The sequence below is a fragment of the Podarcis melisellensis genome (genome assembly GCF_964234715.1).
Source record: "Podarcis melisellensis genome assembly, chromosome: 9".
Classification (NCBI taxonomy): Eukaryota; Metazoa; Chordata; class Lepidosauria; order Squamata; family Lacertidae; genus Podarcis; species Podarcis melisellensis.
The window spans coordinates 36,623,261-36,642,124 of NC_138541.1; the positions used below are offsets into that span (position 1 = coordinate 36,623,261).

The 18,864-nt window shown below is 42.1% G+C and overlaps 1 protein-coding gene across 2 annotated transcripts in view; it reads left to right on the top strand.

Annotated features, from left to right (window-relative positions):
* The window catches only part of SMAD1 (SMAD family member 1), a 37,402-nt gene extending 24,202 nt beyond the window's left edge, over nucleotides 1-13,200 (top strand). The window contains exons 3-7 of one of the 2 annotated variants that reach the window (XM_081926114.1): nucleotides 1,906-2,160; nucleotides 4,756-4,872; nucleotides 8,495-8,716; nucleotides 10,683-10,939; nucleotides 11,971-13,200. In XM_081926114.1, the coding sequence (XP_081782240.1) occupies nucleotides 1,906-2,160; nucleotides 4,756-4,872; nucleotides 8,495-8,716; nucleotides 10,683-10,939; nucleotides 11,971-12,114 (995 nt within the window). In that variant the 3' untranslated portion in view covers nucleotides 12,115-13,200. Of the gene's footprint in view, nucleotides 1-1,905; nucleotides 2,161-4,755; nucleotides 4,873-8,492; nucleotides 8,717-10,682; nucleotides 10,940-11,970 lie in introns of both variants that reach the window. The other variant, XM_081926115.1, reaches the window with a different exon arrangement.
* Nucleotides 13,201-18,864: the final 5,664 nt, after the last annotated feature.

An 18,864-nucleotide genomic window follows, 5' to 3' on the forward strand; every position in this document is an offset into this window, starting at 1 on the left:
TAAAATGCCAAGTACAAATGCATTGGAAGAGTCTGTTTAATGCAAATGCACTGGACAGACTGGGTAAAAGTTTAACAAATAAAAGAGAAAAGGCAGCTTAATGTAAATATAGCCATATGGTGGGGGCGCTGGGTGAATCCTAACTTTGTGTATATACTGAGGGCATCTGAGCTCATGAAGATTGACCAGAAAAGGGATCTTAGGGTCATGGTGGATAGTTCACTGAAAATATTGACTCAGTTTGTGGCAGATGTGACAAGGGTGAATTACCTCAGGATCATTAGGAAAAAAACAAAAAACAAATTCTTCCAATACCATTTTATTGTGATCATGCTTATTATACTGTGTACAGTCCATGTTCAGCTGTCTGGTGTCTGACTTACTCCTAAGTTGGGTCTAAAGCTTTGGGAGCAGCCCAATTCAGACTACCGTATTTTTCGCTCGATAACACGCACCAGACCATAACACGCACGTAGTTTTTAGAGGAGGAAAACAAAACAAAACAAAATTCTAAACGAAATAGTGGATATATGATTTTTGTGGTTCATGCTGTGGCCACAGACATGTGATCTGACAGTGAGTTTGGAGTAGCCCAATGCAAAAATCCTGAGGATACATGTGGATCCATGCTTTGTAACCATGGAGGAGGGAAGGAAGGGGAACCATGGATCCTCTGCTCACGACTGCAGCAGATCCCCACCACCACCACCACCAGCCGACATTCGCTCCATAACACACACAGACATTTCCCCTTACTTTCTAGGAGGAAAAAAGTGAGTGTTATGGTGCAAAAAATAGGGTACTTTGGAGAAGGTCCATTTTGTATCAAACAAGGCTCCGTCAGGACGGAGATACAGGACGATGATGACAAGAACGAGCCGTCTCAAGAACAGTTCTTCTCCAGAGCGATCTCGGCCCTGAATGGGAAACCTGGACTTTGAAAGTCATCTAATCTTCCTTGCTGTATTATATTATATTGTTCTAATTAGTGTTTTTATAGTTGTTCTGATTTTGAGTGGAGTGCCCTATCTGGGTGGATGGAGCAGCCAAGTAATTTCGTTGTCCCTGAGAGGGGGCAATGACAATAAAGATATTATTATTATTATTATTATTATTATTATTATTATTATTATTATTATATCCTTGCAAAGTTGCCTATTTGGTTCTGGATTTGGATTCTCTCTGAAGCAGATGCATACTCCTACTATATACAGTAGTACCTCGGGTTACAGACGCTTCAGGTTACAGACGCTTCAGGTTACAGACTCCGCTAACCCATAAATAGTACTTCGGGTTGAGAACTTTGCTTCAGGATGAGAACAGAAATCGCATGGCAGCAGTGGAAGGCCCCATTAGCTAAAGTGGTACCTCAGGTTAAGAACAGTTTCAGGTTAAGAACAGACCTCCAGAACGAATTAAGTTCTTAACCCGAGGTACCACTGTATAATATGACTTTCAGGCTCCTCGGCAGCCTGCTGCTTAATACTAGTTGCTAGGGAGCAACAATGGGAGAGGGTTAACAAGGTTTTGGCATACAAACCATTAAGTGGTTAGCAAGCCAGCAAAAGGCACTAAAAGTTTCAAACATTGGCATTAAATATACAAAACACGGCTCCGTGTTTTGTAAATAAAAATGCAGCAAATTCCTTTGATCATCTTGTTTCCAGCTACTGTGAAAACCGAGTTTACGACTCTGGGACCTTGGCAATCAATGTGCCACTGTATGAATTTAAGTTATGTAATGACAGGATACAGTGAAGTGTCCTTGCTGAGTCCTGTTGGTTCCTAGAATGTGAATACCTCCCATGCAATGGTTGCATCCATGGAAGAGTTTGCCTTTGTTCTGTAAGTGTGGTCTTGAACTAAGTTTTTGGTTTTTCTCTCCCCCCCCCCCCCACTTTCCAGTTCTTCCTCCAGTGCTTGTTCCGAGACACAGTGAATACAACCCACAGCACAGTCTCCTGGCTCAATTCCGCGTGCCACAAAACGAGCCACACATGCCACACAATGCTACTTTCCCAGACTCTTTCCAACAGCCCAATAGCCACCCGTTTCCTCACTCGCCCAACAGCAGCTACCCAAACTCCCCGGGAAGCAGCAGTGGCACCTATCCTCATTCACCTGCCAGCTCGGACCCAGGAAGTCCTTTCCAGATGCCAGGTAAGCTTGCTCCAAGAGGCCTCGGTAGTAAGTTCTCAGTGTTAGGAGCACGGTTGGGACACTTGTTCTACTTGCGTCAGTATCTCATGGCAACCAATGAAAACGCAAACATTTGCATGTTTTTAAAGGTTTCTTTACAGGGACACGGGTGGCGCTGTGGGTTAAACCACAGAGCCTAGGACTTGCCGATCAGAAGGCTGGCGGTTCTAATATCCGCGACAGGGTGAGCTCCCATTGCTCGGTTCCTGCTCCTGCCAACCTAGCAGTTTGAACACACGTCAAAGTGCAAGTAGATAAATAGGTACTGCTCTGGCGGGAAGGTAAACGGCATTTCCGTGCGCTGCTCTGGTTCACCAGAAGCGGCTTAGTCATGCTGGCCACATGACCCGGAAGCTGTACGCCAGCTCCCTCGGCCAGTAAAGCGAGATGAGCACCGCAACCCCAGAGTCGGTCACGACTGGACCTAATGGTCAGGGGTCCCTTTACCTTTAAAGGTTTCTTTATGGCAATTAAAACTACAGTGGAACCTTGGTTCTTGAACTTAAAGTGTTCCGGAAGTCCATTTGACTCCCGAAACCATTGGAAAACCAAGGTGCAGCTTCCGATTGGCTGAAGGAGCTTCCTGCACTCAAGTGGAAGTGGATGTTTGGCTTCCGAAAAACATTAAAAAACCCGAACACTTAACTTCCGGGTTTGCCTGTTCCGGAGCTGATTTGTTCGACGACTAAGCCATTCGAGAACCAAGGTATGACAGTACATACTTTTTGTCAAAAGCGATAATTTTATGATCACAGCAATTGGGACAATAGCTGTCCCAACCTGTAACACAATAGCTGTAACACAACCTTTGGATGTGTTAAACCTTCAACTGTCAGTTCTTGGAAACTGTGAACAGGTGTTGCGTAATGTCTCTCTGGCGTTGCCTAGTCTGCAAAGAAAAGTTTTTGGAACTACGGAGCAGCCAAGGACTTTAATGAATTACCACATCAAGATAGCATCAAAGGATTTATCTTGGCTGATTGTGAGAGCATTACGCGCTGCTAGAGAATTGGTCACTGGAAATTGGACCCATAGAGTTCTTCACTAGCTAGAACTTCATTTGTAGAACATGATGTAGCATAACCTTGAAGTTAGTTACGAATCTGGTAAAAAAATGAGGGGAGCTGCACTTGCCCTCTAGATTAGAAGTCAAAGCAATGAGGTGCTTTGTTCAACTAGGGTTCCAGATTGGTGCTAGAAGATCAAATCCAAATGACCAGGGGAAGGCAATTTGTCCATTAAAAATAAAACAAAACCCACACTTCACATTGGTTCAAGAAGGAGGTTCAACTTCATTAGTAGAAGTATCTTATGACACGAGTTTGCAGTGTCTCAAAAGGGCAAGTAGACAAAGAGTAGCATGAAGTTTGCTCTTTTAAATGTTGCACAGAAATAGCCTTTTGTCGCTGTTTGTTAGTTCTTCCAATTCTCTCCTGTGTGTTTTAGGTTGTAAAAAGATACGAAAGAATTCTTCAGTTGTGTTTAAGCTTCTAAAAAATTAAACCAATGTAGGAACACACAAACATGGATAAAGAGAAGAAGTATTCAAACTATTCCTGGTGTAGCAATCAACAACTGTATAGCTGGTGACAGCTTAAACCTAAGGATTCTGGCTGGCTACCCGGCAATAAACTGGGCTTAGCAGCACTGATGTCAACAGCACACGAGTGTAAATCTTGCTACATACTGGATTGCAGCCCCTGTTTGCTAGTAAAGTGAAATGTTACTTGGTTCATCTCCTAATTGAAATGCTTTATTTTGATAAGTGGTCATGCATTAACAGCTCACCTGAAAGCCACAGGCCACCAGTAATTCCATGCAGGTGAGTGGGCTGGTGGAGGAAGGACAGATCACTCCATTCTCCTCTCCCATTTGGTTTCTGTGCTAGATGTGGAGGAAGGAAAGCCTGATCCTCAGTTCTGTCCCTCCTCTGTCATTCCACTTGATCAAATGCATTTTTTTAAAAAAACTAGCTTGCATTTCTGCGCATCTTTAAAAGAGGGGGGTTTCCCTTCCAGCATGAGAATATGGGTTCCTCTTAGTAGGTTGGCAACTTTAACTGGCTTATTTGTAAGGCTGCTTTAGCTGCTGTTAGTTCTGTTGCAGCACCATAATAGGGAATTATTGCTGGGAAGGTATTCTTGGAACTGGGAAGGTAGGAAAAACAGAAGTACAATAGTGTTGGCTGAAATCTTTTTCCAGCAGGACTGATATTTATTAAGCACCTAAAATCACTAGCTCTGATAAACATACATTAAAAAAACAAACCTCCTCAAGATCGCTTATCTCATGTAGAATAGCTTTACCTTTATCTGCTTCAAAGCCTAAAAAAGAAACTCTAAACTATTATTCCTTGATGAGAAAATAATGGCTTCCGTTGTTAGCCTTGTTTATAAGTGTTTAGTTTTGTCTAGCAAGTCTCACTTGAGACACAGGAATGAAGAGTTTTATTGGGTTATCATAAATAGGTGGCCATTGTTGCTTGACCTGTCTTAGCGCTTTCTACTAATGTACAAAGAGAAATAAAATTATCTGTCCTGTATTTTTCCCATTTAGCTGATACTCCCCCTCCTGCTTATCTGCCTCCAGAAGATCAGATGACACAGGATGGTTCACAGCCAATGGACACCAATATGATGGCACCTTCAATTCCTCCAGAAATAAGCAGAGGAGGTGAAAATTTTAGGTTTTTTCCTCCCCCTTTTAATAAGAAATGTGGTCTAATATATATATGTGGCATGCGGAGTATAAACATGGTTGTAGCATACATTTTATGAATAGGAAGCTGTGGATGATCATATCTGAATTATGGACTTCCAATAGGTTTCTGGTTGGCCACTTTGAGAACAGGGTGCAGGACTAGATTGTCTGATCCAACAGAGGTGGCCTTAGGTTCTTATGATTTATAATGCTGCACTCATGCTCTGGACTAAGAGTCTGGCATAATAGCAAGTAAATGTCAGTGGATGTGTTCTCCCCAAGTAACAAGGTATGGAAAATGGTGTTTCAGCCAAACTTTCACCAAATCATGCACTGCTTCTTCCTCCTCATAGCTGCAGGCAAGATGGCTCAGATAACCAAAGTGTGCATTCTGTGCCAGCAGTTTTGGAGCCATCTTGGAAAAATAAGAGTAGACAACCTCTTGGTTATTTAACATTTTGTTTTAAAGCTGGCTCACAACTGATAAAGCAAATCTTTGGGTAGTTTTGCTGATCTGTTCATTTCCCGTAGACCTTGTTGCTGACAAAAGCAAGAAGCAAATTTATCCTTGTTTATGCCTGACTCTGTAGACCTTCTGCACACATTAGTTTTCTGATTGTCCTGTATCTTTGTCCTGTCATTCTTGCATTCCTTAGGAATAGCCCCAGTAAGCAGAAGGCTGTGTGTCTAACCAGTCCTTGAGAGTTTGTTTGGATATTCTGGTCACAACAAACTGCTGTGTATTGGGTCGCAAGAGATGCATATAAATAGTGTGCTTCTCATTAGGTTGGCTCCAGTTCATGTGGCAGGATCATAAAATTTCTGCCATATGTGGTGTTGTGTGTTGGCTAGACCATAGCGGTTTCCAAGAGCACTGTCAAGATGGCTGGATCTGGAACCAGATTATTTTTACAAGCTGTGTTGTTACCAGAAATCACAGCACTTGCAGCGTTACCCACTTCTGTGTTCACAATGGCAGTTTCCTGCACGCCCTTCCCACTGTGGCTTTGGGGCCAGATATTTTAGCAGGAGGCAGGGAACAGTATGTACTGGACAGCTGAAGGATGTTGCAATCACAAGCACAGAAGTAGTAATGCTGCAGGCCCAATGACTAGTAGCAACTAGTGGCAGATGCTCCCTCTAAATCTGGTAACTTTTTCCTCCCCTGATCTTAATATCCCTCCCTTCCCGTTTTTCTTTTTAGAGGGTGAAACTACACTTGCTTATTTCCTTTACACTTACATTGTTTACGCACACCTGTTTCCCTTAATTCTGTGAGCTCATTTCTCTACTCCTGTACCTCTACCTGGTACGTACGGTCACATCCTTTGTTTTATAGCCCTTCAGAAAAGGTCTGCTGAAGTTCGCATATAGGAAGGGCACCGGCAGTAAACGTAGGCTCAAGCACTCTCGCTGCAGACATTTAGAGAGGCCTGTTCTTTGTGAAGATTTGTTAGTCTTAAGAGATTTGACTTAACAAGCTGCATCCTGTCAATGAAGTTGGGTAACTCCTATTGTTGGCTCATGCTGGGAATGGAGAGACAAAGCACACCTGCTCTGCATGACTTAAGGCAAATGTGAGGAAGTTAGTATGAAATCTGTGTGAGAGAGATATGATTTCATTCTGCAGGAATGGCCAGCTGGCAGGATTTCTTCCCGAGTTTGAGAACTAGGGCAAAGCTGTGTGCAGCCTTAATAGTTGCTGGCATCTTACTGTGAAGAGTGCACCTACTTACGAATAATTAAAGGCTGCCATACAATGACTTGAAAGGATTAAAAATATCATGGCTTGTTTGAATCAGCACTTCTTTGCATAGCTTTGGTAATCAGTGAACAGGATGGAGAAAAACCTTATTTACAAAAAAGTATATGCCGCTGTATCATAAAAATATACCAGGAGTTTACAACAACATAAAAAGAGTTTATATTGTGGTAGGATATGATATATTATAAGTTTAAAAACTAGTTAAAAGCAAAAAGAAATGAAAAAAACCAACAATAGACCATGATGAGGGATGTACTCTTAATTGCCTGCATAAGCCTGATGGAATAGAAAAGTTTTCAGCAGGTGTTTCAAAGTTGGCACAGAAGGTGGCCGCTGAATCTCTGTTGGCAAGGTGCTCCACAGGACTGGCCAATGGCACTAAAGGCTCAAATTCTCATTGTTGTCATATGAGGCTCGCCAACTCGAGGAATATAGTCTGCCATCTTCAATTCCATAAAATTGGTTTCCTGCAGCCAAAACTACATTTGTGATTGTCATTAGTTGACTCTCCCTTCTTAGCTACCACAAGTCACTGTGGTGTAGTGGTTTGTGTCAGATGAAGGCTGAGAGTTTTCAAATTCAGATCCCAATCTGGCCATGAAGCCCACTTTGGGCCAGGTGGAAAAAGGCCTGCAAGGCAGGGAGCAGATCTTCCAGGAGTCACAGCTGAGATGGTCATAGAGTGCCCCAGGAGGTCATTATGATGGACAACTGAGGCCAGGGTATGCCAGCCCAGCAACAGCTGTAGTACAAACACTCCTAGCTGTAGAAGGCAATTGGGACTTCTGTGGCAGGCTGAAATCCTGGAGTACTAGGAACCTCTTCCTTCAGGGACAGTGCAACCCATTCTAGATTGGGTCATCCACCTGATTCCTGAACACAGGAACCACCTACCCACAACACCTCTGTGTTAGAAAGATTCACTCTCAGTTGGTTGGTTTCCAACAAGCCCATCACTGCTTCAGGGCCAACAGCATTTTCTCAGCTTCTGATCCAATTGACATGGACAGATAAGTGCTTAGTACTTGCAACACCAGGCTCCAAATCCCCAGCAACCAGTGATTTAACATGGCAGTTGAGTTACCATAGGAGACAGAATGGACCCTAAAGGGTGAGACCCTGACTTGCAAGTGCAACTCCACCATGATATGGACATTTGCTCAAGGTGGCAAAGTCTTTTGAGCAATAGTTCCTGGTGCAAAGGATACATTTTGAATTGCATACTGTCCAATGGCTTCATTGTAAATAGGCATGGTTTACGGTAGCACATCTGGGTTTACTAAAGCGTTGAAGCGGGCTGTGATGAAAAGGATTGCCACTAGGTGACCAGTCAACATCATTTGGTAAATTGAGTGAGACCTGGTAGTTTTCTTTCTAGCTCATTTGCCACACAAACACAGCCCACCTGCCCAAGCATAGAGATAAGTAAAGCTTACTGGTTACAATCATTTTTGGGGGAAGCCAGTCTAATCATTCTACTGCAGAGACTCTCAACCTAACCAATTAGTAGATTATCAGTACTGCAGCCCCAGTTTTTGGGTGGTAAAAAGGATCTGCTCACTGCTTGTTAAAGTACCAGTTGGAGCTCCTTCTCTTTTCGCTATGTGGAGGCTTTGATTGAATTGCTAGTGTGGCTCATATGTATTGCATAATAGGGCATTGTGGGAGAATGACTTCTAATTAGCAGCTGTGTAGCCAGATTATTCCCCCCCCCCTTTGGTTCTTCAGTGATCTTAAGCCAAAACCTACACACTGAAAATAAATAAAACTTTAAAGCTCAGGAACTCATTAATTCTAGTGTCACTGATTTCTGATTTTCCTCCTTTCCAGATGTTCAGGCAGTTGCTTATGAAGAGCCAAAACACTGGTGCTCTATTGTCTACTATGAGCTTAACAATCGTGTTGGAGAGGCATTTCATGCCTCTTCAACAAGTGTGCTGGTCGATGGCTTCACTGATCCATCAAACAACAAGAACAGGTTTTGCCTAGGGCTGCTCTCCAATGTTAACCGGAATTCTACCATTGAGAACACCAGGCGGCATATTGGCAAAGGTACTGTGGGGTTTTGTTCATATTTGAAAGTGGAAAGAGAGAGGAGCTGGGATGCAAGCAACATTTGTTTGCCTCAAGGCTTCATTGAGAAGCAACATATTCAGCGTTAAACAATGTAATCTCCTTGCAAACAAGGAAATTTCGACAACACATAGAAACAGGGTTGCACACGATCCGAATTCCAACTAGACAGTTTTCTCCCAAATTGTTTTGTTGGAATAAAAACCTCTTGAGCTGCAACTAAGCTGGTGGATCTATTACTACACAAGGTTCTTATATAGGGGTTAAAATCACTATTGGGCTCCCTGATGCAGCTCCAGGAGTATTAACATAGCTTGCAAAATACTGGGGAAGGCTTTTTTGCAAAGGGCAGAGAAGTTGGCATCTCTTGCTTTCCCAGTTCAGAATCTGAAATTGTTTCCAAGGTAAAATAGTACTGAGATCCATAGGAGAAAAAGATGAATCGCTTAAAATTTATCTCTATCTTTTATAGAAGCCTTTGTATTACAGTATATGCCACCTGTTTTCACCCATAATATCCCCAATATATAAAACTATATAAAAAACAATGTGCTGTCTCTTTTATTTTAAGAACTGAAGTAATTTAGTAATGTTCTGGTTTTCTTTGTTTTTCTAGAAGCATTTGCTTATTGTCTCTCTTTTTTTAAACAAACAAAAAAAGAGAGATGGTCTTGAGTGAAGACTATAGCTTCTATACTTTAAATTGTCTTGGAATAAAAATGGTTTAGTCAATTATTTGTATTAATAATTCCCTACTTGGTTTTGCTGGAATATGACTTGGTTTTACAAAGCCAGATATGAACAAGGGATACTCCCCCCCCCCCCAGGGTATGACTGGTATTTTGGCTATATAAAAGATGGCTTTCTCTTCCAGGTATGTGCAAGACACTGTTGGGGGCTATCCACTACTGGTGCCTTTAAAACTATTCATAACATGCCTTTTGGTGGTGCACTGAAGGACTTTTAAAAGTTTGAATAGCAGCAGGGTTTTAATGTTTTTTGCCCGTAACAGCCCCATTCCTTACTAGGGATCTAGTTATGGACAAATTATTTCATTACATTTATATCTTCCCCTTCTTCCAAGAAGTTCAAGGTGATGTACATGGCATCTCATTTATCCTGTCAACAACCTGTGAAATAATTTAGGCTGAGAGATAGTATTAACCCAGTTGAGATTCAGTGTTTGAGGGAGCCGTTGAACCCTGTAGTAGATATCCCCAGTACTAGTCTGACATTCTGACCATTATGCCACACTGGTGGCCCAATTTGAGAAAATAGCTGTAGCCTCTAAATTTCACTTTGGGTCAAAGATCACTAGATGGCAGATAGCCACCAATAAGGAAGAGTATGCCTAATTTCGCTAGTTGAATCAGTATTAGTGCCTGGGACCTATAGATATGCAGCACATAGGAGCTCCTATTTCCTTTTACTAAATGGTTCAGTAAGATGTCTTAGTCTTAAATTTTGCTATTGAAAATTATCACACACACACTACTAGATTTATTACCTTTTTATTTTCAATCTAAATAGAAGCTAAAACTCAGACCAGATAAAATGAAGAAGTACTTGGTTTGCTTGGCTAATGAGAGTTGAGCAGATGTTGTTCTATCCCATTGGTTTCATTAGATACAAATTCACCTGGACCCCCTAGTTTTTAACTAGAAAAACCCTTCAAATCTAAGGATATGTGCAGTTGTCCACGAAAGCAGGTGTCCAAAAAATGTTGCCTATACAGCATGCGAATAATAAATTTGGACAACCGCAGTTATGCGGTTGGGCCAGGTATGTAAAATTCATGCATTACTGTGGAGAAGGTGTATGATCCTCATTTGGACAACAGCACCAGAAAATACTCATACCCATTCACTGCTGCTTTGAATACCTGCAGCAGTGTGAAGTGCTTTGACTTCAGAATAAAACTAACAGAATCATGTCTCTCTTATAGGAGTTCACCTGTATTATGTCGGTGGTGAAGTCTATGCAGAGTGCCTTAGTGACAGTAGTATATTTGTGCAAAGTCGAAATTGCAATTACCATCATGGCTTCCACCCAACTACAGTCTGCAAAATTCCAAGTGGCTGCAGTTTGAAAATTTTCAACAACCAAGAGTTTGCTCAACTTCTGGCTCAGTCGGTGAACCATGGCTTTGAAACTGTGTACGAACTCACCAAGATGTGCACTATCCGCATGAGCTTTGTAAAGGTAAGCAAGGCTTTGAGGTGAGTGTGCCTTCGCGAGGCCTTGGCCTGGGAATAGCAAGCTAGACAGACAAAGGCATCTGCATGCAAATGCTGCCCAAAACTTAAATCTTTTGGGGGCTGCTGCTGAGCCTGCTCAACAGATCCTCCAAAAAAGTACTCTAGAGCTGAAGCTAAGAAATACTTGATTTTTAAAAATTGCACTGTGTCTTTCATGTTAATCAAACTTAAAAGTGAAAGATATTAACCTGGATTTTGTGAATTGTAGCTCTAGCTCCAGAACCATTGGCAGCACTGGAAACATACATTCTTTTTTTAAAAAGGAAGAAAATTATATCCACTTTATTTTCACAAAAAATCGTGTTCAGCAGTAAATGTCTGCCAGTTAAAAAACCCCAATATTAGCAGTAATAAAGCAATAAAACTATACCTTGTGACAGGAGAGAAATGGGTCTAATGCCTATCAGAAACGTCTTTCCTATTAAGTGGAAGGCCAGTAAGAAGCTTGGTAGGTGTTCCCTGTGCAGAGAGTTCTATAATCTGGGTGCAGCCACTGAGAAATAAAGAAATGTTGTGTTTGGCTGACTTGTTCAGCGGTACCTTAACATCCATCCAGAAAAAATAATCTCTGAATTTCTAGAGATAAGGTGCACAGACACTGGATACAAAATAGATGGTAGTGTGTATGGGGAAAAAATAGTACAAAGAATTGAGAGAGCAGCACTGCCTGACTAAACATCAACAGGTGTTTTCCCTTGAAAGTAGAAGACATTACAGCACAAGCTGCCCCACCCCATTGAGCGTGATCTTGGAAGATTCATGTCCTCAGGGCTTTCAATCGGGCCCATCTGGCAAGGTTTTAAATCTACTTCAGATTAAAATTCAGAGATCAGAAAATGGTTGTGCTCCTTTAATGCAAAAAATAAAAATAATGTCTCCTTTACTCAATATGACGCCATGTTACTGTCTTTGGATTCTCAGAATGCAATTAAATCTGTACCAAAAATTGTTGTAACAATCCCTCTGTGTTTCTAGGGCTGGGGAGCAGAGTATCATCGGCAAGATGTCACAAGCACACCGTGCTGGATTGAGATTCACTTACATGGTCCCCTTCAGTGGCTGGATAAAGTTCTTACGCAGATGGGCTCTCCTCATAACCCCATCTCTTCTGTGTCTTAAAAGGATTCGGAGCAGCTACACTTAAGAAACTATTGAGCCTTGCATGTACTTGAAGGATGTATGAGTCAGACACATGTACAAAACTGGCAGCAGCCTTTATTATACTTGACCTCTGTGACCAACTGTTAGATCAGGAAAAGCCGCTACTAAGTTGTTGGTATCAAAGACTTTTTAGTTTACATAGTAGTAATCTTTATACAGGGCAGCGTGTAATAGCTAGGGATGACCCAAGTCCACGTAATCGGGACGCTGTTCTCAAGCAATCTTATCTAGAACACTAAGATCCCCTTGTGCTGAATTTCCATTGTGTTTTGCGTTCTGGGACGAGTACCAAAAAAGAAGAAGGCTACTCTCCTTTTTAACAAGCTTCTCACAATATTCGAAAGCTACTGGTTCTTGGTAATAGTTGCTATCCTCAGAAAAATTAAGGCTTCTGTGTAATCTTCTGAAACTGTGTACTGACCATACCGCTGCAAGAATTTTTAGGTATGCTCTTTGCTAAATGTATGTACAGTGTATCTGGAAGTTAGAGATGGACTAGCCTAAAGAAATATAGCTGCGGGAGGCGGGTGGGAAGGGAAGCTGACGTGGACAGGTAGAATTATACTGTAAACATAGCTTGTTAAATAAGTCCAAGTCTTGCTGTGTGCATTTCATTTTTATAGAGGCTTCATCTTACTAACTGATATATTTCTGCCCAAGCACAGCTTCATGGAGCAAGGCTGGGTCAATAAATGCTTTTGTCATGTACTGCAAGGTCTGTATATTTCAAGACAAACTATACAGCCTTTTTTAAGATTGGACAGTTTTATGCAGTTCACATAACAGAAGTAGCTGTTTTCGTTTTGTAAGAGGTTTGTGTTTTGCCAACTTAGCAGATGTTAGCACATGTTGGGAGGACTTAAACAACCTATTCAAGTGTCTCAGACTTAAAGGTTAATTTTTTACCATTTAAATTGTTTTCTTTCTGCTAATGTTTTTATATTCATTCAAGCTGTAGTACTTTTCCAGTATTTTTTTATTCCAAAACTTAGTGGTTCATCTCTACTGAAGTTCAAATAAACGTATTGCTTACTTTGATTAAAACACACTCTTGTGCATTCTTCCCTCTTATCAAACTACAAAACATGAAGTAGCTGTGATATAAACGAATATCAGTTGCTGAGAACAATTTCGTGGAAAAGGAGATATGCAATGGAACTGATAATGCAAGCTATCAGCATGGAAGCACAAGCAATACCTAAAGCTCCCTTTTATGTCTTCTTTAAAAAAAGGTAGCTTCATTGTCTAATCTTATTGCCAAATTTATTGGTAAAATTCTTCAAAACTTTGCTGGTGCTTTTAACTGCCTTATTTTACCACAATGCATGTGTTTGCCTTCCTTTTAGCTGCTTGAAAAACACAAGCTTAGCGGTCTTGGTGTGAGGGATGTATCATGGTTCTATGCTCACTGCTTTAAAAAGAAATATACCTAGCAGCAAGATGAGTGCATGCTAATAATGAAGGGATGTGTGCACAATATCCATCTTCACATGATTAGTTTCTTAAGGATAGAAGAATCATCCTTAACTCAAATTGGCCTAATAGCACCATCAGCCATCAGGTTCATTGGAAGAGCGGAAATAGCTCCAAAAAGCACATAATAAACTGCTAGTCCCTGTTGCCTCTTTGTTTACCATCACTGCTCACCACATTGTTGTTTTCATCGAGCAACTACCTCATCAAGGCATACGGGAAGATCCATTGTCCAGTGTGAGTCATTAGAACCTGCAGTCTAAGAAGATGACAGGAAGCAACCTCTCCTTTGATGAGAATTTCTGGGATGTTGTTATTTGGTGTAGGTAAAGTGGTCAAAACGCCACCTGAGAAATTGCCAAATTGGAGGAAGACATGAACTAGAATTTAAGAATTGTTTTTCATATCTGATGGCATGAGTGTTACACAACCTACAGTAAGAGCAGAAAAAAACAAGTTAACATTGTGAATAGATTATTTTTAATCAAATAAACAGGCATTTCTGCTTTGTGCTGACATGCTGAAATAGGATATTTCAGGATCAAGGGCAGCAACTCAACAGCTCAGCTTGTCAGCTGCTACAGAATTTGAACTGCATCAAAGTAAGTGGACCTGAATGTGGTTTTAAAAGGGTGATAGCTTTTTAACCATATACAGCTGAATATGTATTATTGGCGGTAAAGGCTGTAGTTTCTTTTAACTTCTCTGGAACAAACAAAGAAACTGGTAAGTATTGAATTTAGGCTGCATGGTAACTGATCACACTTTTTGAACATGATCAGTTATCTGCCCTCTTCAGGACAGCCTTCAGAGAAAGCACTCTTATCACAAATATAATTGCTTGTTAAAGTGTCACACTGCATTTCACTTCAGTATACATGAGTCATAAGATGAGGTTTCCCACACATACTGGAACGTGCAGTCTGCAAAGCAATTTGGCTTGGCTTTTAAAACACTTAAAATCTCAGTTTACCCTTTAGCTTTAAATAATAGTAATTGCAAGTCTTCTTTGGTTGAAAATAAAATCTTTCTGCTCACTAGCTAGAAGACTAATATAAATAGCTCCAATGTGTTTTTAAATTACTTTAAAGCTAATTTGGCTGGGATCCACATTGCACATAGCAATGTGCCTGCTCCTCCCAAGACTGCTTGGTATGTAACTCCTATTAAAGGGTGTCTCCTTGGCTCAGGAAGTTTTTATATCATTGACAACTTAGGACAGCATGTGCTAATAAGATGTATGCTATGCAGGCACTTCTCTGATTCTGCTTCCTAGAGGCTCAGCAAAAGAAGCAAGAGTGGAAGTGTTTCAGACATGCACATGAATTTGAGGTGTGCCATGTTTAGTGGCCTAGTGTCACTAAGTGAAACCCACCAGTTGACAAGAACATGTCTCAAAAATTGTTGACTCCCTGCTGGGACAGAGAATACAAACACCATTCTGACAGCATCTGGAAAAGAAGATGGCTGCAAACCAGGCTTTTTGTTTACTTGGAAACTTAATCCTTTACATTTGAAGTGTAGAGATTGGGACCTACAGTTGTGAATATAGCGTTCTTCAGGATTCTCCTGAAGTCTGGCAGCTGTAACGTATGCAAAGCCTTAAAAGAGCTCAGGAGACAAAAATATTATTGTGATAAAATGGACATAGGAATCCCTATGAATTCACACCATGTCGATTCCCCAGCATCTCCAGGCAGGGCTGGAAATGTCTGCATCTAAAACCCAATCATCCAGAGCCATGGCCCGTCAAGCTTGACAATTCTGAGCTAGGTAGCCCAACGGCCTGACCTGGTGTGTGTGATTCTGTATCTGCAGCCCAATCCCATGCATGTTAACTATAGAGCTCACTGAGTTCAGTAGGACTTGAGTGTGTATAAGATTGCTGCCTATGAGAATAATCCTAAACAAAACTTACTCCTGAATGCATAGAATTGGGCAGCTAGAACTATGTATGGGTGCCTGAGTCAATTTGGTTTGTTAGATTTGTATTATCCTATGGCTTTAAAATGGATGGGTAGTAACTATACCACCCTCATGCGATACAAAAAAGGATAACTTCTAAAGAAAAACTGCATTGAATATAACATCATATAGGACGGGCAAGTGATGTTATATAAGTATAGGCTGTGTACTCCTAGTGGAGAGTTGAGCCCCTGTGAATTCAGGGCAACTTACTTCTAAGTAATTAGGACTTAGGCTGCATAGGACTGGGCTGTAAAGTATTGGCCAAACACTGATCTGTTTAGAGCTGTGGTTAGCCTCAAAGTGATCTGTCTGGAGACTAACCACAACCCCAAACAGTTTGATGAGATTTAGAACGAGGTGGAGCAGCAGTAAACTGCCTTCTTCATACTTCTCAGTACTTTCATCACCTCTCCCTGTCCCTAGCCAGTCCATGGCTAGTGCAGCGAAAATCAGGGAAGCGTGTACGTGTGTGACAATGGGGATCAGTTGGCCAATGCACTGTTTTTCTAAATGTGCTGGTTGACACAGCCAGTGCTGGCTCCAGGTGGTGTGAGGGGTCTCATGCATGATGTCCACAGTGTGTTCCTTCTAGGGACCTGCTTCCTTGCCCCTGTCCCCACTGCCAGTTGCCCTCTCCCTCTGGGTCCATTACTGCTTAGAAGGAGAGGGCAAGGCAAGTGAAGCCTGTTGCTCATTTTCCTTGCTCTCATCGCCCTTCCTGTTGCTCTCCCCGACTCCTTGGAAAGATTAGGGGATCAGTTAAAAGGAAGTGAAACTTGAAAGTCAATTAAAATCTCTTTAGGATGCCTGGAGTTCATTTAAAACCACAATAATAGAACCTGAAAGTAAATGAATACTAATGATTAGGAAAGTGACATGTAACCCAAAGAGGATGCCAATGTGATTAATATAAGATTTCAAGGAGCTTTAAAATACTGCAGGTTGCCCACCCCTCAAGTAGACACACAGGCCCTTATTCTGATCCAGCAGGGCTCTCTCTATTTTCTTATGCCTTTAGGGAATTTGTGGTTACTTTCACCAGGATTGAAATCAGTGCAAATTTACTCATTATTCTAAACTGTGGTGATGAGATCTAGAATTTAGGATAGTTCCATTTTATATTGTAAGTGGGATTCAACTGTGCCATTAGAGTGGATCTGGAGCTCTTGCACAACAAAACTGCTTCCAGTTAAAATAAAATAGACTTTTCAGGGTTAAGGAAAATGTGGGCTAAATTGGTTGATGTGAAATCATAGAACTTCCTGGCAGATCAGAATGCTCAATAAACTGCTGGCATCATATAACCTCCTTGCAAGCAAATCAGACTGAACACTTAATACACAAGTGATGTGGAAGAAACCTTAGTTGCCTTCCCATAATTGTTAAACCTCTTCATGCCACTGTTTACCTTCCATGTTCTAAGACTTGGATTGCAGAGCTCTGTAATAATAGGGAGACACCAGCTGCCCATCCCTGGTTTTTGAACCACAACCTCATTTAGGGGTTGGCACCAGACACAGAGATAATAACAGGAGCTAGTTTATAACCTCCCCCTCCTAATTCACAATATGTAGATATTAACAGGGACTGATATTTTCTGCCCCCATTGCAGCTACAATAGGGGGCTATTGCAGAACCTGGAATAGCTCAGTTGGTAATGGATGAGACTCAGTCTCAGGGTTGTGGGTTCAAGCCCCATGTTGGGCAAAAGATTCATTGTGTTGCAGGGAGTTGGGCTAGATCAGTCTTTCCCAAACTTTTTCTGACTGTGGCCCCCTTCCAACCTTGTTTCCTTCCTGTGCCCCCCATAGGTGTTAAAAATCAATACAGATCGGAGGTTCTGCCCCCCAACAAAAGCCTGTCCCCTAACAAAAATCCTGGCTACACCCATGCCCCCCATTATACCAGTAGAAAGGCAGCTATTTAAATGTGTTTGTAAATAGAACATGTTTTATTTATAATCTTATAATTTATACAAAATACAATTACATAAAATGATTGGAACATAATGAAATATTGGTGAAGCAGAAGAACATAGATTCATGGAGCTGGAAAGGACCTCAGGAGTCATCATTCTAGTGCAACCCCCTGCAATGTAGGAAACTCAGCTAAAGCATCCATGACAGATTACCATCCAACCTCTGGTTAGAAACCTCCAAGGTAGGAGAGTCCAGAACCTCCCAAGGAAGATCCATCTTCCATGTATTATACAAAATAAACAACACTTATTTGACCTAAGTTAATAGACACAGAGGGGGAAACCTACAGATACATCCAAAAGGCACCTAGGGAGTTCTGTATATAGGCGAATTTTAAAAAACAAGTGGCCCTCACTGACCTGGTGCAAAAAGATATTGTCATCCAGAAGAGCCCTAGCTGCCTAGATAAAACACTATAGCCCAGAGGTTTTCAACCTTTTTGAGTCCACAGCTCCCTTTACAGACTACATTCTTTTTGCGGCACTCCTGTTGGGCTCATGAACCCAGTTATGTCACCCCTTGCCTGCAGAGTTGGCAGCCTCTCACCCTTTTTTGAACAAACTCTCTTAAGTGTTTCCTCAACCTCCTGGCCTCTCCCCTCTACTTGGGAGCCCTCTGGGCAGCAGCTGCTGCTGCCCCTGGTCTCTGAGCTACCTCTAAAGAGAGGGTTGCCTCCTCACACTGCCTCACAGGTGCCTGGGAAGAGGATGCCCCCAGCCTTAGTGGCCCAATGGGCAAATGTGAGGACAGCACCTCACCTTGGGCGCTTCTGGACCTGCATGGGGGCCACTCAGGGCAGGCACTGCACATGGCAAGCACAAGAAAGGCCAGCGTGGTGCCTGTCTGCCTTCCTGGCCTCCCACTTGTCTGTCCATTCCCAAGAGCAAGGACTGGTGAACTGGCTGGCTGGGCTCCCTCACTCACCCACTTGCTTACTCTGAGGCAGCCTCTGCTTCTGGCAACCAGCACCCCCTGGCCAGCCCCAGAGGCACCATTCGCCTGCGGAACTTAAAGCCAGGGCTGCTGCAACAAACAGCTACGCAAGCCTTTGGGAGGCAGAGATGCAAGAGGGCATCAGAGGAAGGGAGGGAAGCAAAGAGGGACAGACACCGTTGTTGCCTGCGGCACCCCTCATTCAAGGAACCCCAGGGTGCCACGGCACACTGGCTGAAAACCACTGCTATAGCCCCTCACACTCTTACCTGGGAGTAAGTCCCACTGAACTCGGGGCAGCTTTCTTCTGAGCAGAGATTTTTTTTTTTAATAGATGCAATGCAATAATAGTAAT